General features: G+C 40.3%; 2 protein-coding genes across 2 annotated transcripts; one reads left to right on the top strand and one right to left on the bottom strand.

Moving 5' to 3' along the window:
* Nucleotides 1-10,469: 10,469 nt before the first annotated feature.
* LOC141695636 (uncharacterized) lies at nt 10,470-15,083 on the bottom strand. The gene is made up of 7 exons (XM_074499869.1): nt 14,832-15,083; nt 13,596-14,702; nt 13,225-13,494; nt 13,008-13,133; nt 11,896-12,894; nt 11,162-11,842; nt 10,470-11,048 (listed from the first exon to the last, which is right to left on the bottom strand). Exons 1-7 carry the CDS (start codon nt 15,081-15,083, stop codon nt 10,470-10,472), a joined length of 4,014 nt encoding a protein of 1,337 aa, XP_074355970.1.
* A 4,677-nt stretch (nt 15,084-19,760) lies between these two features.
* Nucleotides 19,761-25,280, top strand: LOC141696957 (cystathionine gamma-synthase 1, chloroplastic). Its single transcript, XM_074501119.1, has 11 exons — nt 19,761-20,404; nt 20,715-20,818; nt 21,029-21,102; nt 21,905-22,073; nt 22,683-22,742; nt 22,894-23,097; nt 23,198-23,284; nt 23,398-23,505; nt 24,107-24,202; nt 24,301-24,419; nt 25,027-25,280. The coding sequence occupies exons 1-11, from the start codon at nt 19,924-19,926 to the stop codon at nt 25,148-25,150; spliced, it is 1,626 nt and encodes a 541-aa protein (XP_074357220.1). The 5' UTR covers nt 19,761-19,923; the 3' UTR covers nt 25,151-25,280.
* Nucleotides 25,281-27,360: the final 2,080 nt, after the last annotated feature.

Genomic DNA, 27,360 nt, shown 5'->3' with positions numbered 1-27,360 from the left:
AATGAACAGAGACTCTAGCACATTATTCCTCTCACTTAAAAACAAATTGTTTTCTTTGATTTTAGCATTTTCCTTAGTAAGAGATTTAAGTGTAACACGCAAATGATATAATTTTGTAGACATGTCATTTATTACATCATTACACTCAGCTTTAGATAAATGTGCAAGGTTAATGGTGATTACCTGATTATTTGAAGAACTTGTCTCTGCTTCATCAGACTTGGCCATTAGGGCTAGATTGACATAGCTGACATCCTCATCCTCATCCAGACCATCTGCTGCCCAGTCATTTTCTTGTGTAATGAAAGCCCTTTCCTTTTGTTTGAGCAACTCAAAGTATTTCTGTTTATAATCCACAGGCTCAAACTTCTTTTTGCTAGAATCTGACTTTCTACACTCACTGGCAAAGTGCCCTACTAAGCCACATTTGAAACATTTGAATTTTGATTTATCCACCATGTTTCTATTTGGCTTAGATGTTCCAAAGTTCTTTTTGAACTTGAGCTTGGCAAATCTTCTGGAAAGAAATGCAAGATATTCATCAATATCCTCCATATCATCTTGGATCAAAGAATCTTCATTTTCTGCTACCAGCCCCTTGCCCTTGTTTTCACATACCTTTGAAGTTGATTCAACAGCTTCCATCTTCATCTCTTTCTCTTTCTCTAACTCAGCAACTAGTGTAATGGATCCTCCATTCTTCTTTCCTCTCTCCATCATCTCATCTTGCTCTATTTCAAGCTCATAAGTTTTCAGGATGCCATACAGTCTCTCCAAAGTAAACTCCTTGTAATCTTGAGAGTTTCTCAATGAGACTGTCATAGGTTTCCATTCCTTTGGAAGAGATCTAAGGAACTTAAGATTGGAGTATTTTGTCTGATAGACCCTTCCATGCAATTTCAGAGCATTTAGTAGCTTTTGAAATCTACTAAAAATGTCAGTGAGAGACTCACTATCTTCACTATGAAAATGCTCATATTGCTGAATTAGCAGCTGTATCTTATTTTCCCTGTCTTGTTCAGTGCCATCACAGATAATCTGTATTGTATCCCAAACTTCCTTGGCAGTTTTGTAATTGATGATGTTGTCAAACATGTCACCATCAACTCCATTGAACAGAATATTCATGGCCTTCTTATCCTTTCAGACTTGTTCAATATCAGGATCTGACCATTCATGCCTTGGCTTAGGAACTGATGGCTCATTTCCAGTTGCAGCTCTCATTGGTACATGAGGGCCTCTCTCTATGCAATCTACATAAGCCTCATCTTAAGAAAATAAGTGAAGATGCATTTTTACCTTCCAGTGATGATAATTATCTTTGTCCAGAAAAGGAATCTTGACTCATACATCCTTCTTGTTCATCTTGCTGTTTGTTGTGATCTTTAAACTCTTTGTTCTTCAAGAGCTTGCTCTGATACCAATTGTTAGTCCCTAACAATGCAACAAGAATTACAGAAGGGGGGTTGAATGGAATTCTTGAACCTTTTTCACAAATAATAAAACGTTCTATCATAATAATATATAAGTGTTTAATTTGCAAAGTGCGGAATAAGAAGATAGTAAAATCAAAACACAAGTAATTAAAAACACAAGCCTTTAAAAAATTTCTGGTGGATTTGAATGTATCCACCAGAGATATATATTATATCAAGAGAACTCTGTGTAGCAAGATTAGCTCACAGCTGCTTACAAATATGAACAACTAAGTTTACAGAGAAATGCTAAGAATACAGCTTACAAATATTTTTCTGAGAATTTTCTTGCATAGTGTTCTTGTTGTTCTATTTGCTACTTCTTGGTTTATATATCACCAAGATTACAAAGTAATAAGACATGATAATAAAACAAAACCTATCAAGTCTAATACTATGCTGCTTCATTACTCTATTCCAGCATCTTTGAATATCTTCATAATAGCATGGAAATGGCAATGCTTCTTTGTTCTCTAAAACCCAGTTGAATAGGCTTCCACATTCCTTTTGCACACTCGACGCATGTGACTGTGTTGTCACTGTCAACAGATGTTTGAATTGATTATCCGTCGGGTACATGATCATCCGTCGGGTTGCCTTGTTGATCATCCATCGAGTGGCATTGTTGTTTATCCGTCGGGTAGCTATTTGGCACTTGACTTCATTTCATATATGCAGAATTACAAGACATCATCTATGTACAATTAATCAACCTATTCTGCATATCTAATTAAAGTTAACATGACTTGAGTGCTACTACAAAATCTAAACAAGGTGTATGCAGAAATGTGCTACAGACTCATTATTACACAAGCTACTCACTCGATGGATAATTAATCATCATCCGTCGGGACTATATTGAGTCATCCATCGGGACTATATTCCTTATCCGTCGAGTGCTACATTTTTCACTAAGTAAAATCTACTAAGGTGTTTTGTTAATGAAATCATCAAGTTCACAACATATCCACAACAGTAGTTATTACACATACTGGTACATTTTTTGGCAAGGGTTACTTGTCTTACGGTTTATTTTTAATAAATGTGGAGCCTGTTTTGGGCAGTTTTATTAATGATAGTATTGCACCTTCTATTAATTGTGTAGAATCATCTGATTTGTGGCACTTACGACTTGGTCATTTAAATTTTGGTGCTCTAAAGAATATGATGAATTTAGAGTTGATTCCAAAGCATGCCATTGATAAGAAAACTAAATGTCAAGTACGTGTGACTACTAAACTAACAAGGAAACCTTTTGATAATGTTGTTAGGGATTCTGACTTGTTAGATTTAGTACACACAAACATATGTGAATTTGGTGGTGTGTTGACTAAGGATCATTGTAGATATTTCATTACCTTTATAGATGATTGTAGTAGATATTGTTATGTTTATTTGCTTAAACATAAGGATGAAGCACTAGATAAATTCATTATGTTTAAAAATGAAGCTGAAACACAAACTGGCAAAGTACTTAAAAGGTTGAGATCGGATAGAGGTGGTGAGTATACGAGTACCTCGTTTAATGAATTTTGTGCAAGTAGTGGTATAGTTAATGAAACTATAGAGTTTTAGGCTAGAAGTTTGATGAAACTGTTTTAGACTTTGAGTTTTTAGTTAATGAAAGTGACAAGTGCGTCTACTATAAGGTTAGAGGAAATGAATGTGTGATTGTGTGCCTATATGTGAATGATATTTTGTTGTTTGGAACCAATATTGAGATTATTAACGAGACAAAGAGTTTCTTGAAAAGGCACTTTGAGATGAAAGATATGGGTGAAGCTAGTGTAATTCTTGGGATCAAGTTGACTCGCTCAACTGATGGAATAACCTTGTCACCCAGTCTCGTTATATAGAGAAATCTATACTTGAGAAGTATGGTTATTCAAAATGTAGAATCGCTATTACTCCATTCGATCCTAAAGTTGGCCTTATCAAGAATAGTTTTGGTGTTCCTGTGTCTCAGTTAAGGTATTCTTAGATTATTGGTAGTTTGCAATATCTTTCTAATGTGACTATACCAGATATTTCTTAATATATGTCTAAGTTAGCTAGATATACAAGCTATCCGAACAAGACTCATTGGGAGGCACTGAATAGAGTTCTTAGATATTTTAAGGGAACTATTTCCCTTGGTTTGCATTACCGGAGATTTCTGAGGGTACTCGAGGGGTACAGTAATGCAAGCTGGATAACTAAGAAATCCGGTTCCAATGGAATGACTGGATATCTATTTACCCTTGGGGGTGCAACAGTGTCCTGGAAGTCTTCTAGACAGACTTTAATTACTTAGTCTACGTTCGAGGCTGAGTTGTGTGCATGGATGCCACGGGGACGGAGGCTGAATGGTTACATGGACTGATGTCAATGTTACCTGTAGTAAGCAAACCGATTCCTGCCATTTCTGTTTATTGTGATAGCCGTACAACTATCGACAAGATCAGAAGTGTGAAATATAATGCTAAAATAAAGAGACACATCCAAGTGAGACTTAAGTCTATAAGGGGTCTTGTGTTTGATAGAATTATTGCTATAGAGTTTATAGGAACTCAAGATAATATAACTGATCTTTTGACTAAGGGGCTTGAGCATGCTGTGGTCCTTAAGTCGAGGTTGGGGATGGGACTGATAACCCATCATGGTTCATCTACAGCGGGAACCCAATACACCTGAGAGGAGATCCCTCGAAGTGTATTCAATGCGGAAATAACAAGTTGCAAGGATGAATCGGTAGTACCTTTTACTATATATAGATTGATACTTACGTATCTGAGTCTATCCCCTAGAAACCTCAAAAGGTACTGAAACTGCTAGTATAAAAAGAGTGTTTAAAAACTCTGAATGGGGTCAAGTCGTAAGATGAGATGTTAGCAGTACATCTTTGGAGATGCCCAACTAAGCGAATATTATTGTGAGGTCGCAATTAGAGGAAAGGGTTATTCCTCGAAGCATTCGACGAACGGGATCGAGACACGACCATAACGTCTCAAAGCCGTAGATCTGACCATAACCTTTGACTTGTCGTCATCTATGGAGTGTGGTCACACTACACAGATAAAGATTCAAGGTGAAATATTTCATCTATATCCGGTAGCCATCGAAGTAGAGGACTTAGGAGGGTTCAAACCCAGAAGGGTACCGACTCTGAAAAACAAGTCATGATAAAATCTGATATGTATTTCTGTATGGATTTGTGGGGGATTATTAGAAAAATGGAACTTTGAGGCATAATTAGATTATGATCTTGATGTAATTTCTGGAAACTAATAGTTGGAAGTTGTTCCTTGCTAAGAGGACTCAAACTTTCATGTTTGGATCTAAGATATTTTCTTAGTGGAATCCATAAATAAATGGAGCTGAAATGACTAGCTTGAAATGAGTTTGTGGTTGATTAAGTTGTAACAACTTGAGTACCACATTGATATGGTAAAAGAGTGTTGGTGGCTTTATATTGTATAACATGCAAGTGTAGTGCACAACTACTAAGGCATGTGGGTATGCAAGGGTGTAGTGTGGGCCTCGCGCACACACACACCCATGCACCGCCCCCACCTCGCCTCGCCTCGCCACGACTCGACTCGGGTTGAAGGGCGATTTGGGTGAATGTCTCGATGTCTCGCGTACGCGAGGTGACCTGGGCGAGGGATTTTACTATTGTTTTAATTAAATAAATAGCGACTTAATATAATATTTTAATATAAATATTATGTGTTAGAATTTGTTAGTTGGCCTAGAATTTATGGGCTTGGTAAATTGGGCCTGTCTAATTGTTATAATTCAAAATAATAATATTCATATTGAAATATGTTTTAAGTAAAAAGATTTATTTTAATTAAAACAGATCAGTTACATTTTTAGGAGAATAATAAGATTCATAAAAAAATGTTTTTTGATAGTGTGGAAAACCTAGCAGCCTCCTCTCCCCTGTCTCTCTCTCTCTGAAATTCATACATACATAGGTTTTGGGCGACTGAGGTCTGATCGTCGTTGAGCATCACGCTGCTGTGAGCCCGGTGTTTTGTTGTTGTTTTATCCTGGGAGGGTTATTGCAGGCTCTGGATACAGTTAGTGAGGGCAATAAACTCTTCAAGAACAACCTTTTTCTCTTTAGGGATTGGTGAATCAGTTGTGAAAGCTTCATTACGATAAACTTTTGTTAGTCGCTAAACACGCGCTAAAATTCACGTAAGTATACGCGTTCGCAAGTAATATAGAATTAATTATAGTTCATTCCCACAGGGACAGGCTTAGATTAACTTAATGATTTATGCACTTATGCAACAATGATATGTCTATTATTCAATGCTAAGACGAATAACAATTTTGGGTTTTGATTATACTACAATTAACTATTGAGAATTATACTAGAGAACATTAACTAAAGAGATTAAAGAGAGTTGAATAATATATGACACAAACATGGGATTCTAACTTCATTAAGTACTTCATTCAATAGCCTTTTCGCTCTTAACCTTAACATGTAATGGTGATGACACTAATCAGACACCAACTTTTATTGTACACATACCATACTACCAGACATCCACAAAAGAGATTGTTACGCCCAGATCCTTCTGGTCGCGTGAACAGGCTTCGGCTGGATTGAAGATGTCTTCGGCCGTACCTGAAAGTGAAGAAAATGCGAGGGTTTGGACCCCCGATTCACCTCCGGTGTGAGAATCAGAATCTGGCTGTAAAATTAGGGTAGTAATACAAGGAAAGTAGAGTGTTGAGAATGTGTCCTTTGTCTTACTTCACAAGGGTTTTTATACCCAATCCTGCCATGAATGCCAATCCGTTACAAATCATTAAGAAGGGAGGGAAAAGGGGGCGTTATGTCCCTTGTTTTGTCCAACGGTCCGCGAGTAGTGGGCCTCGACCTGGGCTTCCGTGGGCCTTCGTTATGCGGGCCTGGAGGTCCTTCGGCCCAATAGCTTAACCGCTTAATGGGCCTTCGTTCAATGGGCCTTATTGGGCCTATAACCAACATGTCCCTGTCCTTCGGCTGGGCCTTCGGGCCGGCCGACGGACACCGGTCTCGGCCCATATTGGGGTGAAGGAACCTTAGGGAGATCGCTTCAGTCCTGCCTCGATCTTCGGTCGTACACGTGGCAAGCTTATGGGACTTGCAGTGCATTGATGACAGCTGTTGGCACGTCGTTCCATGACTCAATCTCAGCCGTTGAATGCCAACCGTCTTGATCTGGGACGTCCATTTCAAAAACCCCCAAACGTCGCTCTTCTAAATTTATTTTAGGCGCCTATATAAGCCCATTTGTATGTATCATTTTTTATTTATTACTTTTAGTTTCTCCATACACAGTGACAAATTGCGGTGAATCTCTGAATCACGGGCAACAGCAACTCCATCTTCCCAAATCATCCCATTTCAATCCAAAAACATCTCCAAATAAGTAAGTCTCTTTTCTTGTTTCCCAGTTTTGAATTTGCATGCTAGTTTTCTATGTTTTAGGGAGTTTGTATGTGGATTGTGGGTTTATTCTGGGTTCATGGAGTTTTTCCTGAGTCTTGCTCGTTGTGCCATTATGTTTTTCTGGGGTTTTTAGGTATTTTTGGGTAGGTAATATAGGTTTCTGGGTTTTACCAATTCTGAGGAGGCCCCAAGGGTTTAAAGATGGCATGCAAGGCATTTTATGACCAAGAACGTTCTTCGGGATTTCTTGGTTTTAGAACGCCCTTCGGGAGCCGACCCAGGGCTTAAACAGGTGGTCTGGAGTGATGTTTGTGAAAGGCTCTGTAGGCAAGAACATCCTTCGGGTGGGCTTGGCTCAGGAGCAGCCTTCGGAAACAGCTTCTGGGGTTCTGGTTCGTTCGGTCCTGGGACGTGTACTCGGGTGTTTACTTTTTCTTTTATCTGCTAATCCGAGTACATGGACTAATGTCTCTCTGTTCCTGATACAGGGACATGGACCGAGTAGAACGTCCCCCGGATTCTTGGGACCCCTTATCCAACAGCTTGGTGGGAACGTCTTCTATTCACCCCGAGCGGACGGGACGGGCCCTATACGGTTCGGCAGCCGACTATCCCGCAGCCAATAATAGATATGAACTGACGAAAGGACGCGTAGTTCAGATGTATGATGATTACTCTGTCCCCCGAGGGCTTTGTTGGCTATACGCGCCGAGGGAGGGTGAAAAAATCTATGACACTCCCGGGGTACTGGACGGATATGGAGGCTGCGCTGTAGGGATTTCGGAGGTGGCCTTCAAATGTGGCTTGAGAGTGCCACCGTTGAAGCTGATTAAACACATCTTCTTCCAGATGGGCATCGCCCTCGGTCAGATGGACCCGAATGGGTTCATCCATATCAACTGTTTTCAGAACAGGTGTCTTCACGCCGGGATCGCACCCAGCGTTCGCCTATTCTGGTATCACTATAATTTTAGGAGGAATCCAAAGAGTGCGGGTTTTTACACCATCGCTCGTCGGGCAGGGCGACCTGATTGGATGATGACCAATTCGAACAATAAATCCACTCACACCCATTGGTGCTATGTGAGTGGTCCAAGGTTGGCGGCCATGTCGGTTTGGCGGGATGTAAACCCCGCACTGCTTCTCATGCCGAGCTTGACCTTGGAGGAGAAGGAAAGTTACACGGCGTTGGTGGACGTCAATGTGAAGAAGCTGGGTCCCGGAGAATTTCGGGACAAGGACTGGCTCTTCAGCTTGTGGGGTGGAGGTAACAAAACTTCTTCCTTGGTTTCCTCTTTAGTTTTGTCCCAGCACCTGTATTTGCTTTTTCTTGCTATGCATTCGATTATATATATGCTTGGACTGACTGGTTTTCCCTTCTTATTTTAGTGTCTTCCAGGGAGGCTCTGATCGAGAGAAAGAAGGCCAGGGTGGCCGAAGAGGCGACGAAGAAGGCTGCCGATAAGGGGGCTACGCCCGATCCCTCGGAGGGCACAGGCGAAAGGGCCCAGACCGAGAAACCTTCGTCACCTCATCAGTCTCGAGTGGCTTCGGAGGCCGAGGAGGGGGACGATCTGGAGTACATGGGAGAGAGGAACCCTTCCAAGAGGACCCGGAGCAAGGAGGGGATTGTGCGCTCTTATCTCCCGGGGTGGGGCATGCTCACATCCGATCATACCGTGTATCCAGCCCGACAATCTACGAAAGAGGTGGCTTCGGATCTCTGCCATGGCCTTCAGCTTCCGCTCGATCTTCCGACCTTTGCTTCGGCCTCTGCTACCGAAGCCTGCACGGAGCTTCTATCCTTCCTGTCCTTGGTACATTTTTAATCTTTCTATTTTTCTTCCATCTTTTTCCTTTCGGCATCTTTTAGTAATGTTTTTGTCGTCCTTTTGCAGGCTGCTCCTTGGGCCGCAGCCGTGGAGGATAAGGTTAAGGATATGGAGACTCGCATGGCCGAGGTGAAGGAGTTGGAGAAGAGGGCTACAGCGGCCGAGGAGGAACTTGTATGGGTGAAAGCCCAGAACGAGGTCGAAGCCGCTGATTGAAGAAGGATAGATCTCGGCTGGAGACCGAGCTGGAGAGGGCGAACCGGAGGATCTCCCATCGGAACGTCCAGCTAAAGAGGTCCCGAAAGGATCTTCGGAAGAAGCAGAAGCAGCTGGACCGGACTGAGGAACGTTGTTTCCAGTTCGGCGCTGATTATGTCCTGGAGAAGGCCCATGGCCTGAACTGGGACTATAAGCAGTTGCTGGACGACAGCCTGGAGGATCCTATCGGTCGTCCAGCAGTCGAAGTCCCTCCTATCTCCTCCGGCGAAGATGAAGAGCTCTCGGATGAAGACCCCCAAGCCTGAACCTTCAGCACTGAGGTGCTTGACATGACGGAAGATGATCTTGTTGCGAAGTTTGCCGTTGGTGTTTCCATGGTCATACCCAACTCTTGCAGCGATATTCTTCGTTCGTCTTCCTGTATTTCCATTCTTTGTAATCTGTACTTTGTAATTAGTACTCGTAGTTGGTACTCTTTGTAATTTAACTAGCCTTCGGGGTTTTATATTTTAATGCATCTTTTATTTTTCATCAGCATTGTCCAACTGCATTTAATTATTCGCCTTAAAAACGAATCATATTTTCGTCCTTATGGATGCCTTAAGGAAAAATGAATTGTATCTTTGGCTTCATTCGCCTTAACAATCTTACAAAATGAATTGTATTTTTGGCTTCATTCGCCTAAATAATTTGAATAATATAAATCGTATCTTCGGCTTATTCATTTGCCTTAACAAAATTATCGAATTGTATCTTCGGCTTTATCTGTCTTAACAATAATGATAGAATGAATCGCGTCTCTGGCTTCATTCGCCTCAACAATCTTATCGAATTATATTTTTGGCTTTATCTGCCTCAACAATTTTGATAATAAAATGAATTGTATATAAAATGAATCGTATCTTCGGCTTTATTCGCTGCCTCAACGATTTTATCGAAGTGTTCTTACCCCCTACGGCCACCCCCTACGGCCCCAAGGGTTAAAGGCCGAAGGTGAGTTCGGCGATTAATCCTTTTTAAATCAGGCGAAGGTATATGGGTGCTGATCTTTTAGAGATCGCCCTTAGATCAGCGGTTATCTTTGGGATCGCCCTTAAACCTGGTTGGATTAATTGTTTTTCATATGAAGGCCGAAGGACCATGTTCGTCCTTTTGATCACCCCGGGACATGGGTTCTTTAGGCCTTTTTAATAATGATTAAGGGAAGACGAATGATAGGGCGTTATTCCAGGATTGCCCCTTAAGGCCCTTAATTCGTGTTTACCAATTTCAAGTTATCATAATAGCGTAGTGATGTTTGACTTTTAAGCGATTGCCCCTTATGTCTTAATTATCAAATGATAAGGGTGGCGGCCGATGAGTTTATCCTCTTCGGGATCGCCCTCAGATAATTCTCGATCGGCCGCAACACGTATAAATAAAGAAATTTTGACAGGAAATGCATCTTTATTTAATCATATTGCTTACATTTTTCACATATAATTGAAATACAAGCTTTTAAGAAATATCTTACTGATAAAATTTTCGAAGGCGACTGGCATGCCAAGTATTTTTAATTGATTCGCCTGACAATGTTTCGAGCTTATAGGTTCCGGGGCGAACGACTTCGGTCACTTTGTAAGGCCCTTCCCAGTTCGGCTGGAGCTTTCCTTGTTTGGCCGGCATAGATGCGGCCAACTCCCTTAGTACTAGGTCTCCTACTCCAAAGGCCCTTTTCTTCATATTAGAGTCATAGTGTTGTGCCGCTTGCAGTAAATACCTCATATTCCTTTGATGGGCGGCCTCTCTTTCTTCCTCCAGCAAATCTACGTTCGCCTTCAACCCGAAGCTATTAGTTTCCACATTGTAGGTCTCGGTTCGGTATGATTCCAAGCCCACTTCAACAGGAATTAGGGCCTCGGTGCCATAAGCCATTCTAAAAGGAGTTTCTCCGGTCGATGTCCGGGGGTGGTTCGGTAGGCCCATAAGATCCAAGGGAGTTCTTCCGCCCATCTTCCTTTTGCCTCGCCCAGTCTCTTCTTGATCCCCCGGAATATCACTTTGTTCGCCGCCTCGATTGCCCCATTTCCTTGTGGGTGGGCGACTGAGCTAAATTTCTGTTCAATTCCGAAGTGGTGCAGAAACTTGCGGAATTTGCTTCCAATGAATTGAGTTCCGTTATCTGAGATGTAGGTTTTCAGAATGCCAAACCGGAGAATGACCTGCTCCAAGAAGAACTTTTTAGCGGCTTCTTCGGTTATGGACGACAGAGGACGGGCTTTAACCCATTTGGTCATGTAGTCGATGGCGATTATGCAGTATTTCGCTTGCTTCGTGCTAGTGGGCAGTATGCCGACTATATCCACAGCCCATACGGCGAATGGAATTGAGCTTAGTACAGAGGTCATTTCTTCTGGAGGTTGCTTCGGGACATTGGAGAACAGCTGGCATTGTACACATCTCTTTGCATAGTCGATGGCGTCTGCCTTCAGAGTGGGCCAGAAGAATCCTTGCCGAAGAATTTTAAAGGCGAGTGACCGACCGGCCAGGTGCTCGCCGCAAATTCCTTCGTGTACTGCCTCCAAAGCCTGTTGTTGTTCTTCGTTGTTCAAACAGCGCAGAAGGGGTTGACTGACTGATCGGCGATACATCCGCCCATTGATTATAGTGTAGCTTGATGCTTTGTATTTAATTTTCAGGGCATCTTTCCGGCCGGGTGGTAGAATGCCTTTCTCCAAAAATTTCCTGAGGGGGGTCATCCAGTCGCTTCCCTGGTGAATCTCTAGGCACTCTTTCTTCTCGATCGAAGGCATCTTGGCTTCGGTGAGGTAAATAGAACCAGTTAAGTTCTGTGTCTCGGCCGAAGCTAGCCTGAAAAGGGCATCTGCCCTAGAATTTTCTCTCTGCCAATTTGACTTAGTTCAAAGGTTTCAAATGATAAAGAAGCATCACATACCTTGGCAGCATAGGCTTTCGTTCGGGGATCCCTTTGCTCATACTCCCCTGTGAAGTGTTTCACGACCAACATGGAGTCGCTGAAGGCCCTTAGGTGCTTCGCCTCAAGGCTTCGGGCAAGCTTCATTCCTGCGAGGAGGGCCTCATATTCGGCCTCATTGTTTGTCAAGGGGAAGTCAAACCTTATGGCTTGGCATATTTCAAATCCTTCGGGGCTGGAGAGGATCAAGCCGGCCCCACACTTTTTTCCGGCAACCGACCCATCTACAAAGAGCTTCCACTTTCCGGGGATCCGGATTAGTTGTTCATCAGGCGACAGATCCTTCGGACCCGAGAATGTGCACTCAACCATGAAGTCGGCCAAAGCCTGGGCCTTAATTGCCGTTCGGGGAATGTATTTGAGATCAAATTCCCCGAGTTCGATGGACCATGCTACGACTCTCCCAGAGGCTTCGGGCCTAGTCAAAATTTTCTTCAAAGGTTGGCTGGTGACGACTTGGACCGTCCAGCCTTGGAAATAATGTCGCAATTTTCGGGAGGCCATAACCAACCCATATGCGAATTTTTCAGCGTTGGGGTACCTTGTCTCTGCGTCCTTGAGGACATGGGACACGTAAAACACCGGATGTTGATTACCTTCATAATTTTTTACAAGGACGACCCCCAGAGTTCTGTCGAACACCGCTAGATAAAGCTGAAGAGTTTCCTTCGGATCGGGCCTCATCAAGAGTGGTGCCTTTGTCAAATATTCTTTTACTTCTTCGAACGCCTTTTGGCATTTGGGCCCCCACTCAAAATTCTTTGACCCTTTGAGCACGACGAAGAAGGGAAGTGCTTTCTCGGCTGACCGGGAAATGAAACGCCGAAGGGCGGCGAGCCGGCCCGTCAATTTCTGTATATCTCTAATGCATTTGGGAGGTTCCATATTGATAACTGCTTCGATCTTCTCCGGGTTTGCCTCTATTCCCCGACGCTGACCATGTACCCGAGAAACTTTCCACTAGAGACTTCGAAGGTACATTTGTTTGGATTGATCCTCATGTTGTTCTTTCAGAGAGTCTCGAAGCATTCCTTTAAGTCTTCGGCATGATATCGGAATAGTGACTTCACTACCATATCATCCACGTATGCTTCCATGTTCCTCCCGATCTGCTCTTTAAAGACCTTGTTCACCATTCGATGGAATGTGGCTCCAGCATTCTTCAGCCCGAAGGGCATTTTAATATAAGCATAAGTTCCCTTCGGAGTTATGAACGCTGTCTTGGGCACATCCCTATCATTCATAGCAATTTGATGATAACCAGAAAAAAGCGTCCAAAAAACTAAGTACCTCATATCCTGCTGTTGCGTCTATTAGTTGATCGATGTTAGGCAAAGGGTAGTGATCCTTCAGACATGCTTTGTTGAGGTCAGTGTAATCCACGCACATCCTCCATTTCCCATTCGACTTTCTCACGACCACTACATTGGCTAGCCAGTCAGGATACTCGATCTCCTCGATAAATTTGGCTTCTAAAAGTTTTTCCACTTCGGCTTCTATTACCTTCTGTCGTTCGACTGCAAACGTCCTCTTCTTCTGCTTTACCGGCTTGGCCTCAGGCTGCACATTTAAGCAGTGCGTTGCCGTTTTGGGATCCAATTCGGGCATATCTTCGGGCCCCAGGCGAACACATCATGGTATTGCCGGATGACAGCTATTACCTTCGCCTTCAGATCCGCCCCCATATTTTTTCCAATTCGGACCATCTTTCCCGAATGTCCCGCATACAATTCCACTTCTTTGGTTTCCGCTGAAGCAGTGCGTTGCCGTTTTGGGATCCAATTCGGGCATATCTTCAGGCCCCAGGCGAACACATCATGGTATTGCCGGATGACAGCTATTACCTTCGCCTTCAGATCCGCCCCCATATTTTTTCCAATTCGGACCATCTTTCCCGAATGTCCCGCATACAATTCCACTTCTTTGGTTTCCGCTGCGGGTTCGGCAATTGGGCTTGAGAGATCAGCCCCAAATTTCTCCAACTCGATGTTCAATATTTCGCGGCTTCCGCTGGGTTCGGACTCTGCCCGATTCCTCTTCCCGGTTCCGTCTGGTCCTTCATATTCCTGATCCTTCTCAAGGTCTTCGAGCATTATGATTCGGGCTGTTTTCTGATCGCCCCTCATTTCTCCTACCCCTTTTTCAGTTGGGAACTTGAGTTTGAGGTGGGGTATAGACTCCACTGCTTCGAAAGTTGATAAGAAGGGTCTGCCAAGTATTGCATTGTACGGACTTTCAATACGAACCATATAGAACTTCACCAGCTTGTCGGCGGTATATGGCAACTTGTCCAGGAGGACCGGAAGAGTAATCATTCCTTCAAACTGAATAGGATGTCCTCCGATGGCATAAAGGGGGGCCTCGTTACAGGGCTCTAGTTGCTCTCCCGCCAAGTTCATCTTACAGTAGGTTTTGTGGAATAATATATTGGCTGAGCTGCCGGTATCCACCATCACTTTCCATATCTTGTTCTGCCCGATGATAGGATTGATGATCAGAGGGTCCTCGTGCGGGTGAATGACATCCTCATAGTCTTCAGTGCTGAAGGTCATGGGCATGTGGGGCTTCGCCTGTCCGAACTGATACAGATTGTACACCTGTCGGGCGTACTTCTTCTTTGCTGTCTTGCTATCCTTATCCAGGATGCTTCCCCCGGATATAGTTTTCACTTCGCCCCGTATCCTGTTCCTTTGCTCTGGCTCATCGGCCTCTGCTTCCTCCTCTGGGTTCTCCTTCGGCCCCAATCTATCTCTCAGATCTCGGACGAACTAATTAAGCTCGCCGTCTTTGATCATGCGCTCAATGAGCTTCTTGAGGTGATAGCATTCATCAGTGTTATGCCCCTTATCCCTGTGATAGTCACAATACTTATCGGGATTTTTCTTGTAGTTCGGGACCTTCATCTTGGCGGGGCGAACGAATCCTGGTTTGCCCTTTATCTCATGGAGAATCTTGGAGATCGGCGCATTCAAGGGAGTGAACACAGCCGAATCTCTATCTCGACGTCGTTCGGCCCCACGATCGGTTTCCTTCCTTCCTTCTTTTCTGCTATCCCTCCGGTCAGATCCTGATCTTGAGCCCTCATATCGGTCGGCTCGCCTTAATCGGTCGTCCCTTCTTGAGTCTTTATATCCCCCAATACTTTCCATCCTTCGGCGAATATTCTCGCCTCTTACATATATATCATTTAAGGATTTTGGGGGAAAATTGTAAAGAGATGAGCGAAGTTTTTACCTTTATAGGGGTCTAGCCCCGCCGTTAGGAAGCCCATTGCTTTGATTTTATCCAGATTGGTGACCATTCCCGCTTCTTCCTTGAACCTAGCGAGATAATCCCCCGGCTCTTTATTCTCCCTCTACCGACAATGGACCAAGGCTTCGGTATCATTCGCCTTTCGGCACAGGTGCGAGTAGTACTTTAAGAATTTCCTCTTCAGCTGCTCGTAAGACCCGATGGACCGAGGCTTCAGGGATTTGTACCACATCGAGGCAGACCCTTTGAGATAAGTCTTGAACATTTTGCACAGCATGATATCGTTGTGGCCCATCCCAACCATCAGGAGTTCGTACTTTTCACAGTGGTCCTCGGGGTCCCCTTTCCCGTTGAACTCGCTCATCTTGGGGAATTGTCTCTCTTCGCCCGGAGGGGGTCGGTACAGTTAAATCTCTTGCGTTACGACAGGTTCTCGATCGGGCCTCCTATCTCCGAACAGGGCCTTTTCTAAGCGATTGAGCCTGAGGCGGGATCCATCGGGCTCCTCGTCTGAATCGGAAGAGTAGGGTTGCTTTGCCCCCTTCCTTCGGGGATGCGAATCAGAGTCAGACTCGTCTTCTTCGTCATACGCCCTACGTTCCCTTCTATCCTTATGTGCTCCGCCGGTCTCTTCGGCCCGCATCGCTTCCCTCAAGGCTCGTTCTTGCAGTTCAATTTCCTCCTTCTGCAGTTGCAGGGCTTTCAGCCGGAGCGCATTGGCTTCTCTTTTCTTGGCTCGCGCTTCCGCTTCTTTGTCAATCTGATCAACTTTGGTCTTACCCTTCTCCGCGGCCTTTTCCTCCCGGATCTTTAGGAGTAAGGCCTCTTCTTCAGGGGTTAGCGTGATAACCCCGTCCTCGTCAACTAGGGAATGGTTGTCCCTTGTCGGTGAAACCAGGTGGCGGTGAATGCTCATGAATTTCTGTCATAGTCTTCCCAACTTGTAACTCTCGTATTTCCCACAGACGGCGCCAAATGTTACGCCCAGATCCTTCCGGTCGCGTGAACAGGCTTCGGCTGGATTGAAGATGTCTTCGGCCGTACCTGAAAGTGAAGAGAATGCGAGGGTTTGGACCCCCGATTCACCTCCGGTGTGAGAATCAGAATCTGGCTGTAAAATTAGGGTAGTAATACAAGAGAAGTAGAGTGTTGAGAATGTGTCCTTTGTCTTACTTCACAAGGGTTTTTATACCCAATCCTGCCATGAATGCCAATTTGTTACAAATCATTAAGGAGGGAGGGAAAAGGGGCGTTATGTCCCTTGTTCTGTCCAACGGTCCGCGAGTAGTGGGCCTCGGCCTGGGCTTCCGTGGGCCTTCGTTACGCGGGCCTGGAGGTCCTTCGGCCCAATAACTTAACCGTTTAATGGGCCTTCGTTCAATGGGCCTTATTGGGCCTATAACCAACAGAGATAGAAGCTGAATAAACACCAATTATATTGAGACCCTATATGTCTATAGAATTTGACAACATAACGGTTTAATGCACAAGTTATCTATCATGATTACATAGGGCAAGTAAGATGGTTAAAATTACCTACGAATCATGCATAACAATAACACATGAACCTATGCTAGCATGGCAAGTTCTAAATCCTTAAATTCACTTTCGCTTCATTAAGAATTTACACGCTATCTTATAAGTTCACGACGCTCATAAGATGAATAAGCACAACCAATACTAGGTTATCATACAATCACCACACACTAAGACATCGAAATAAATCAACTAAAAAAATCCATAAATAAATCCACTAGTACCTCACGATAACGATTAGCCCATAATCGGACTCATCATCAACGTGAGTTCCGATGAAAGCATGGTATAATAAACGTAGTCTTTATAAACAAATAATAAACAAAGTACGAAATTCAGAGTATGAGGTTCAACAAAAAAAAAACGAGCATCCAAGGTTACAACTTAGAAAAAAGATTCACAAGAATAAACTAGATCTTCTCCGCCTTCGTTGAATTGTGCTATAGGTCTTCTTGTCGTCTTCTCCTTAAGCTCCGTTATGTCTCTCTCTATGAAAAACGTCTTTGTTTATGTATATATATTATAGAATTGACCAGGGCTTCAAACTCTCAAAATCCCAATAGAAACAGAATTCTGCTACCCCGACCTGGCGCGGCCGCGCGTTTGACCAGCGCGGGCGCGCTGAGTTTCTGATCATTGGGCGCGGGCGCGCCGTCCTCCTGAATAAAATTCTGACTTCTTTTTTTCTCCTCGCTGATTTGAGCCGGTCTTTTCACGAGCATTTATTCCAACACCACCCAAACACCAAATTAGCACTACAACCATGCTAATTTACTTGATTACCTGGAAATTGCCTGCAATGCAAAAATACTATAAAAACACGTAAAAACACCAACGACTCGAGTACAAATACACCAATTCAAAGTTTTACGGAGTATAATAAAGTGTCATAAATTCCACTCAACAACTTTCTTTCTCGTCTTCTTTTATTTAACAGTTTCTGATTGTTTTATGTTTTCGACCTTCGTGCTTTATTTTCGTTATTGGTTATTTGCCTTATTTTTATTATTCGTTATATAACTGTCTCGCAGTGTAAATTTAGTCGTTGTACTATTGTTTTTCCCAACAATAACATGGAATGGTTCAAAATATATGGAATTATAATGTTAAACGGGGTATCAGTAATGGGCTTCACATAATACTGATTTTTCTAATATTTCAGACTCGAAGGGATGTAATATGAATAGGAACCTGCAAGTGCCTCGTAAAATCAGAACTTTCATTACGCGCTTTTGCAAAAATAGTGTACTAGTAAGAAAATTTTTTAAGGAGTAAAGGTGTAACAATTCCCATCATTTTTTCAATGTGTAGAAACTTTTTAAGGAGTAAAGATTTAGAAATTTCCATCATTTGTTGAATGTGTGAAAGTGATATTGAACATTTATTATACTTATCTTTTCTTGTAATTTTGCCATTGTCTGCTGGTAAAAAACTAGAATGACGTTTGATATTTTTGAGGTTGAATCGGCTTGTAGATGGTTATTCGATAATATTAGTAAAGAAAACTAAGAAATGATGGAGAAATTGCTATAATTTTATGGAGCATTTGGCTTTCCAGGAACAAAAAAAACACGCAACTCCATATATATATGGATTTCAGCACAAATCAAGTTGTTGGAGGGGAGGGAGTGATGAAACACAAAAGCGATAATGAAAAATAATTCACCGAAGTCAGCTTTGGTCAATAAGATAGTGTGGCAACCTTCATGTCATGATCGTGTTAAACTTAACATGTATGCCTCACTAGATACTGGTGGATCGTTAACTACTCTAGGAATGACGAGAAATGACGTAATGTGAAAGAAAAATATATGAGAATAATTGAATCCGTAACATTGATGAAAGCTGAAGCTAGAGGTGTGCAAGAGAGGTCATTAGTTGGATATACGAGATAGGTTTTAATCATGTCATCATGGAGAATGATTCTGAATTGGTAGTGAATGCAGTGAAAAATGAAGTGCATTATTATCCGGAAGTTGGGCACATCCTGGAGTTCTACATATTAAAGTTTAAATAGATACAACCAGTTTTTACTAATGACTAATTATCCCTTTATCAAGTAAAATAACAAGCAAATTGGGTTGTTTATCTAATAATTAGAGTCCCTTATTGTTACTCTCTCTATCCCATGTACATAGTTATTTTTAAAAATTCGAGACGCATTTTAATGTGAATAAAAAACACACTTTTATAATTTAATTTTAATTTTTTTTTCTTTATTAAATTTCAAATATCAAATTTTTATTCAGAAAAAAAAGAAACTAAAATAATTTATATAATATATTATAAATGAGCGTTAAAATGCATATCGGCTCCCTGCCCCTGCCCCGTATATACTTCACGGGGAAGAGAAAATAATTACCAAATAAAGAGAATTTTATTTTTTATTTTGAAAAAGCGTTACCCCCGTGAAAATTTTTATGTGTGATTTTATGCTAGAGATGTTCATAAAATCCGAAGTCTAAAATCCGATCCGATTCGGAAAAAATTCCAATCCGGTTCGGCCCAGCTTGCGGGTCTTAAATGGGTCTCCTTTTTTCTCGAAAATCCGGCCCGGCCCGAAGAACAAAAAGCCCGGATCTAAAAAAGCCAAGATAAAAGTACAGATCTAAAAAAACTCGGATAAAAAGGCCGGATATACAATACTTTTAATGGTTTTAAAAAACAATTCGACTTATAAACGACTCTATCTGATATATCAAGATATTATTTTCTCTGGTATTTAAATTACTCATAATTCGAGTTATAAAATATTAATTTTTTTTAATATATAAAAAAGGCCAGATAAAGCCCGGTTCGGCCTGATCCGGCCCGGTTCGCGGACCTAAAACGGGACTTATATTATTTCTTAAGAAGATCCACCGGATTTTTAAAAAAGTCCGGCCCAATTTATTTTAAAAAACCGGACTTTAAAAAGGATAGATAAAACCAGATCCGATAAAGTGTTTGTGTATTTGTATTTTATGCCACTAGGGGTCAAGTTGGCACGCCTATATAATGAGGCTCCGAATCAAGTTGGCACGCCTATATAAAGAGGCTCCGAATCTGAAACCCACCAACCAAATCTCTTGCTTTTTCTTTCTTGTTCTTGTTTTTGTCTTGTTTTTATTTTCTTTCATTCATTCTACTTTAATAATATCCTCTTAAAACCCCCTTTTCATTTCCGGAAGGCCAAACCAAACCAGCGGTAGGTATAGAGGGATGGCCGTGTCTAGCTGCTACGCCATGAGGGCATTTTCTTCTTTTGAGTGCCGTTCAGATCCAGACTTTTCCGGCCAAGAGATCCCCACTTCAGGCCCCAGATTCTCCGGAAAACTCAAATCGGGTCCGACCCATTTGTCTTTCGGTTTGTCTTCCATGATTTTAAGGTTCCCTCCAGACTTTGTTCGACAGTTGAGTAACAAAGCTCGCAGGAATTGTAGCAACATCGGTGTTGCGCAAGTTGTTGCTGCGTCTTGGTCCAACAAACAGCCCCCGCAATCTGCCGCCGCTGTAGCCACTGACTCCGCAGCAGCCGTTGAGGCTGCCCTTGGCAGTGGCTATTGTAAAAATAATGATGAGAATATAATAGATAGTAATAAGAATAATAACAAGGACAATTCAAGTGTTGTTGTTGTACAGCCTGAGGAGGTTAATCCTCTCTCGTTCTTGTCCTCTGACGGGAGTCTCGCTATTCATGCCGGTACGTTACGAAGTTTTCATTTGAGCATTTGCCCTAATATAATTTTAGATCCGCAAGTTTCTTTTATACTCCATTGCATCTACTTATTGTACATTTTTATCCTGGATGCTTTCGACATTTGTTATTAGTTTATGTTTTTATCGATTGCTTTACATTGTCTAGAGTACCTTGTTATTATTGACTAGTGAAATCTTCCGTTAACTAAGGGCAAGTTAGAAACAGTAATTAGATGCTAGATGTGTAGGCTTGGACCATTTAGTGTCTTCTTGACTGTGATACAATATTTTAAATTTTGACATGGCTTATGCAGGTGAAAGGCTAGGTCGCGGCATTGTTACCGATGCAATTACTACTCCGGTAGTTAATACTTCTGCTTACTTTTTCAACAAAACTTCCGACCTCATTGACTTCAAGGTATACACCCATACACCCATGTTTGCATAATTATAGACATTCTTTATATCTGTTACTCCTTTTAACGTCGCTAGTTTTTGGAATACCATGTCTGAGGAATGTTTAGTGATGGAATCTACTTAATTTTTTATATCACTCGGTGGATGTGTTTGTATGCACATAGTTTTGAAAATGTTATTGTACTTAATTATTGTGGTATCTTTATTATAGGAGAAAAGACGTGCAAGCTTTGAGTATGGGCGCTATGGAAATCCCACTACTGTGGTTGCAGAGGAGAAAATCAGGTCCGTCTTTCACTGTAGATGTTCTTTTCACCTAGGAAGCAAGGACACGAGCGCTGGAGTGCAAGTGCGGGGTGCGTGGATACATGAATTAGACAATTATAATAATATGGGGATACGGGTACGCGGGGACACGGGAAAAATAAACAAAAAAATCATATATATATATATATTTCATTTTAAACATAATAAATCTACTAATAAAATCAAAATTTGTATGAATAATGAAGCAAATGATTAATCTAAAACACCAAGATACAAGTAAAATTTTTTAGTTTATGCAAAAATGAATACGATATTTAATACTTTTTGTATTAAGTAATAGATTTGGATACTTAATTTTGTGAAACGGATTTTGACTACAATTTATGAAAGATAAAATTTCATACTAGTATCTTGGAAGAATCCAACTTGGCGTGCAACCTAAATGTCCCTGATTCTTAGCTTTTCACCCTTCACTATAATTGTTGAAAGCAAAACTTGCGGCAAGACACAAAGGAACTCTAGAGCTTAAGTGTAATGCAAAGCACACTGTTTATCCAAGAGAATCATAGTAGAAGGAATCTCACTCTCTCTCTCTAACAATAGTTGATACATTTTTAAAAGCTAATCCAAAAAGAATCACTTGTTCTTTTTCAAAGTCCAAAACCATATTTGGGATCAAGCATGCACGTATGCTGTTTAAAACTATGCTCTTCACCTATTTAATTTAGTACATTGGCTTAGAAGAATGTTATTGGTCAGTGAGGGTCATGTTTGCTTGATGACATTTGATCCCTCATGTTTGCTTGATAACATTTGACAGTGCTCTCGAAGGGGCTGAATCAACCCTTTTAATGGCGTCTGGAATGTGTGCAAGTACTGCTTTGTTGTTGGCACTGGTCCCAGCTGGTGGGCATCTGGTGACTACCACTGATTGCTATCGGAAGACTCGGATTTTCATTGAAACAATTCTTCCCAAGATGGGTATTAAGGTATTTTTTCTAGGCTAAAGCAAGGTACATACACTAAGTGTACTTACTGGATTGGTCTGTCCGGGTCAAATATTATATATTGTTTTAAGCTTGCATTGCATATTTTTCTTGTTGATCTTTAAATGGTCAGCTCTCATACCCAAGTGGCCATATTAGGGAAATAATCACACTAACATACATATTAAACCTGTTTTGAGTAGAGTTTTTCATCTATCAGTATCATTTTTTCACAACAATTTATTAATAAAGCTACACAAAAGTCATTTTTATAAATTTGCACATGGGTCCGGGCATAATCATTTGTTACTGTTTTGCATTATACTATAAAATGGAAAGTAAATTTATTAACATCAGCGAAATTTATATTCTGTTGCTCATTTATTGTAACATAGGCATCCATGCTTTAAATATGCAATGTGCTGATGATTTATTGAAAACATACATAGCAAGTTATGTGTTATGCAGGAAATGCATAAACATGTTATACAAGACCATTACAAGCTTCTTAAATCTGATTAAGTTGATTACCTAGCTGATTTGGATGCTGATAGGTATGTTCTACATCCTGCAAACATTCCTAATTTTTTATTGTTAATTTTTAAAATCCAGGCCACAGTTATTGACCCTGCAGACATGGAAGGCCTAGAAGCTGCTCTAGAGGAGAATAATGTCAGTTCCTAAGACAGTGGTTTGATCATTATCTAACCATATATTAACAAAGACGCCATCATTGTTAGAAATTGTAGCGATTAAATTTTTCAGTTTGAAATGAAGACAGCACTAATGAATTTAATACAAGTGACATTACTCCACTATGCAGGTTAGTCTGTTCTTTACAGAGTCACCAACGAATCCATTCCTGAGATGTGTCGACATAGAGCTGGTGTCTAAGCTTTGCCACAGCAAAGGAGCCCTTGTCTGCATAGATGGAACATTTGCCACACCTCTGAATCAAAAAGCCCTTGCTCTTGGGGCAGATATCGTCCTTCATTCTGCAACCAAGTTTATCGGAGGGCACAATGATGTATGATTGTTTTTGCCATCTAATTATAATGATAAATTTTGTGACATTGATAACTTGTAGTTAAAGCTTTACTATCCCTCTTTATTTTTTTTGGGGTCAGGTACTTGCAGGTTGTATTAGTGGTTCACAGGAGTTGATTTCTACTGTTCGTAACTTGCATCATATTCTTGGTGGTGCTTTAAACCCGGTATGTTATACTCGACTAGAACTTGTCTGTTGCATAACAGTGCTTGGCTTTACTTTAGCTATGCCAGTTAAACTAACAATTGGACGAAATGACTTTTTCTTTTCTTTTATCAGAATGCTGCGTATCTTATCCTACGAGGTATGAAGACCCTGCATCTTCGTGTACAGCAACAAAATTCTACGGCCTTGAGGATGGCCGAAATTTTAGAGGCACATCCCAAGGTATATAATCGAACTTGCAACTCTTTTGATTTATCTTTATTACTTTGATCTTACTGCATTATGTTGATAGTTTCTGGAAAAGTTGCTAATAGATGGTAATAATTTACTTGAGATCAATTGAGTGGATAACATAGTACATGAAGCAACTAGATTCAATATCTTACACACATTTCACCAATTACATATGCATGTAGGTGCAGTTTTCTGGTTCTCCACTATACAGTTGACCTTTAATTTTGCCGCCTTCAACTTATTCTCTAATTTAGTCATATCATATCACGCTTAAGGCCCATATTGTCCCTGCATTATTTTTTATATCTTTTTCTTTGCTCAAGTACCGGAATTCTCCTCCTTGTATCTTGGTAAAGTGATTGCAGTATGTGCTGATTTGAGGATGATACTTTCCTTTTCATGATAGTCTGTTCTTAGTTTTCCTCTACTAATACAGAACTTTGTGCTTCCAAAATAGCTTCTTAAAGCATAAGACGGCAACTGAAAATAGGCAGACAAATAGATTGTGGACAGGGGTTGTGAGATTGAGGAAATGTTATTGGAAAATGGTCCTATTCTTCTTATTGAAATTTAGTGATATGATTTGCAGGTGAAGCATGTCTATTATCCAGGTCTGAAAAGTCATCCAGAACATCATATCGCAGTCCGTCAAATGACTGGTTTTGGTGGTGTAGTCAGTTTTGAGGTCCGTTTGTCATCACTATAAAAGTGCTATTGGTTATCTTATAATACATTGTGCCGCATGTTTCCTGAATTGCACTTCCAAATTTTTTTATTGTACAGGTTGATGGTGACTTACATACCACTGCGAAGTTTGTTGACAATCTGAAAATTCCATACATTGCCCCGTCTTTTGGAGGATGTGAGAGCATTGTGGACCAGCCAGCAATCATGTCTTACTGGTATGTCCCACATTTCATCAGTACCTACCTAGAAATCATTACATTGTGGGTTTGTCTAATACCGCAAGTTTATAGTACACATTTACAAATTTGAAAGCAAAAAGACTTGAATATTACACATGTTACTGTTTTGAAGTATTTCGCTATGTTCTGTAGTACAAATGGCATGATAAATTACTTATCGGTGATAACACCTTGAGTGAATATATTAAAGTAAAGTACCATCTTTTAATTGTATGTTTGTAATTGTTGCATTTAAATTAAATATATTGAAGTATATAGCTAGTTATCTTGTAGCCTTATATTTGCTTCATTTAAAGTAAATATATTATATTATAGTATATAGCTATCTTGTAGTTGTATATTTGTTTCATTTAAATCAATCCAGTGTATGAACCTCATTATGTATAAATATAGCAAGTTTGTATCATCTAATAGCCTCGTGATGAAGGTGATAAATGAACCTGTATACAATGCTCTTTTGGCATACAGAGTCACACATATATAGTCCTGACTATATATATATATATGACTATTCTTTGTGTTGTATCTGATTGAGGCATGTGTGTAGAATGTAACTGATTATAATTAAAATTTTTGTAAACAGGGATCTGAGTCAAGCAGAAAGGGCCAAGTATGGGATTTTTGACAATTTGGTTCGGTTCAGCTTTGGTGTTGAAGATTTCGAAGATCTAAAGACTGATGTTCTTCAGGCTCTGGAGGCCATATAGGCAGTTCAACTGCCCTGCTGTTTTTAAACATCTGATTTTTATGAGTTGCTTTTGCATTATTGATCGACTTGAATGATTATGTTTAATGAACTTATTATGGACATGGAGTCGTGGGCACGCTTTTGTTTTACTTCTCTAATGAATTCTGCATGGAAAACACACCTTTTACTCTTGTTAATTGGAATTGGGAAACGTCTGCACTAAAACTAAATCGAGAGTCTGATAAGAGAATTTTAAAGCATACAAGTGATGAAATGAATGGATATGCTTCTGAACTAATTATGATCTGCACAATATATCTTGGACTGATATAGTTTGTGATCGACATCAGGGATGAAGCCAGGATTTAATCAGGAGGGTGGCTGTAACATCCCCTTCTTAAAATAGAACTCCTGGCCCAACCCTAGACACTCTAAGAAGATATTACCAATAATCCAAAACCTGCAAACAGAAACCTCTAAATAAATAATTAAGTTTAGATAACGGTAAAGTTTGAAATCCTAATAATTCAATGGGACTTCTATCACATAGTCCCGGATCTCCTGAACACCTTCCAGAAAAAGAATACAGCATGTGCCAAACTCCCCGTACGGATTTGGAATACAGTTTATTAAACAAAAAATCGGAAATGTATATTTAACAGTTTATAACAAAACAATAATTTTAAAAACCAGTACGGCTGAAATAATGAGGGGGTATGATATTTCATACCGAGATCAGAACATATACATATACACACATCATAGGGTACTTAATGCGTGCAACAGAACGAATGCCGTGTACGGCATATACAATGTCACCGTAAACAAATTACAAATCAAACTCTGGGTGCACCTACGTATCCTGAACAAATATCAAATGACCAAAAACTCCTTCCAAGAGCTAACAGAAGGATACCCCGTGACCAATCACACTGTCACGGAAGTGTCATGTCACTGATGCCGCAATGACATGACTGTAGTACCCCTACAGCTGGTTAACTCGGTATACCCTAAATCACACTAAGGGTTCAAAATAAAATATTCTCGCAAAATTTAAATTTACCTGATGGAGATATATCAAATATTCTAAACAGCTTATAACATGAATAAATTCTAAAATCACTGAAACAAATATCCAAATATTTTGAAACGGAAATAAGACAAGTATTTAAACATTTCACAACAGAATTATACGAATACTTTAATATTTTGAAGCATAACTGAGACATATGATTTTGAAAAAGAATAGAAAGATATATTCAAATATTTTTAAAAAAAGATGATTTGAGATTTGTATTTTATTCAAAATCACGGATGGAACAAATTTTAAAATAGTTTTGAAAAGTCAAAATATTTGAGACAAATAATAACGGAGCAAACAGAAGGATGAAGAAAACATATTTATCGTAATTAAAGTAACGCTAAATAAAAAGTGATAGAATCCGTAGCTCAAAATATCAATCTCAAGGAACTACTGTAACTTGAAATTCACAAACATCCCTTACCACCTGCCTATTTGTAAAATTATAATTTATAAATTAAACATAATTTCATAATCGTGCATAATTTTTATATGATTGAGACTATAACTTCCTAAACATTATGACCAACAGATAATCACTATTTTAATATTTAATTAATGACTCTCGATATCATTAACTGAAGCACCGTATCATAGCTTATTGTTGCTATAATTAACTAGAATTATATTATTATAATATCGTAATACTTGCACTAAATCCTTTTTTTCTTTGTTTTGACACCTATATCCGAAAGCTTGATTTTCAATTACAGACAAATCATGTACAGGGGACACTGTTTTCATATTTATATTATTGAGTAAATCAGTAATTTATTATCTCTACTTATATCAATTAGTCCTTAACACCCCTTAACTCTCTCAATAATTATATCAAATTCTAGGAATTAAAATACATGCAATTATAAACATTAAACTAACTAATCATGCATGCATACAGACCTAATATTGATGCTAATAATTAAACTTGGTTTCCTGACTTAACCCACGTGAACTTAGGGGTCATTTGTTAAATCTGAACCATAATTTCTGAATGATAAAAATTTCTGGACGAATAGTTATCTGAATGATAAATACTTGATATCATTTGATAAAAAAAATATTTGGCTTCTCTGAGGAATGTATTCCTATTCTTTTTGACCAAATCATACACAAAAAGAGATTACTTATCATTATATTTCTACATTTAA

The sequence above is a fragment of the Apium graveolens genome, chromosome 11 (genome assembly GCF_009905375.1).
Source record: "Apium graveolens cultivar Ventura chromosome 11, ASM990537v1, whole genome shotgun sequence".
Classification (NCBI taxonomy): Eukaryota; Viridiplantae; Streptophyta; class Magnoliopsida; order Apiales; family Apiaceae; genus Apium; species Apium graveolens.
The sequence above is the reverse complement of the archived record's forward strand: the minus strand, read 5'-3'. Positions and strand labels throughout refer to the sequence as shown.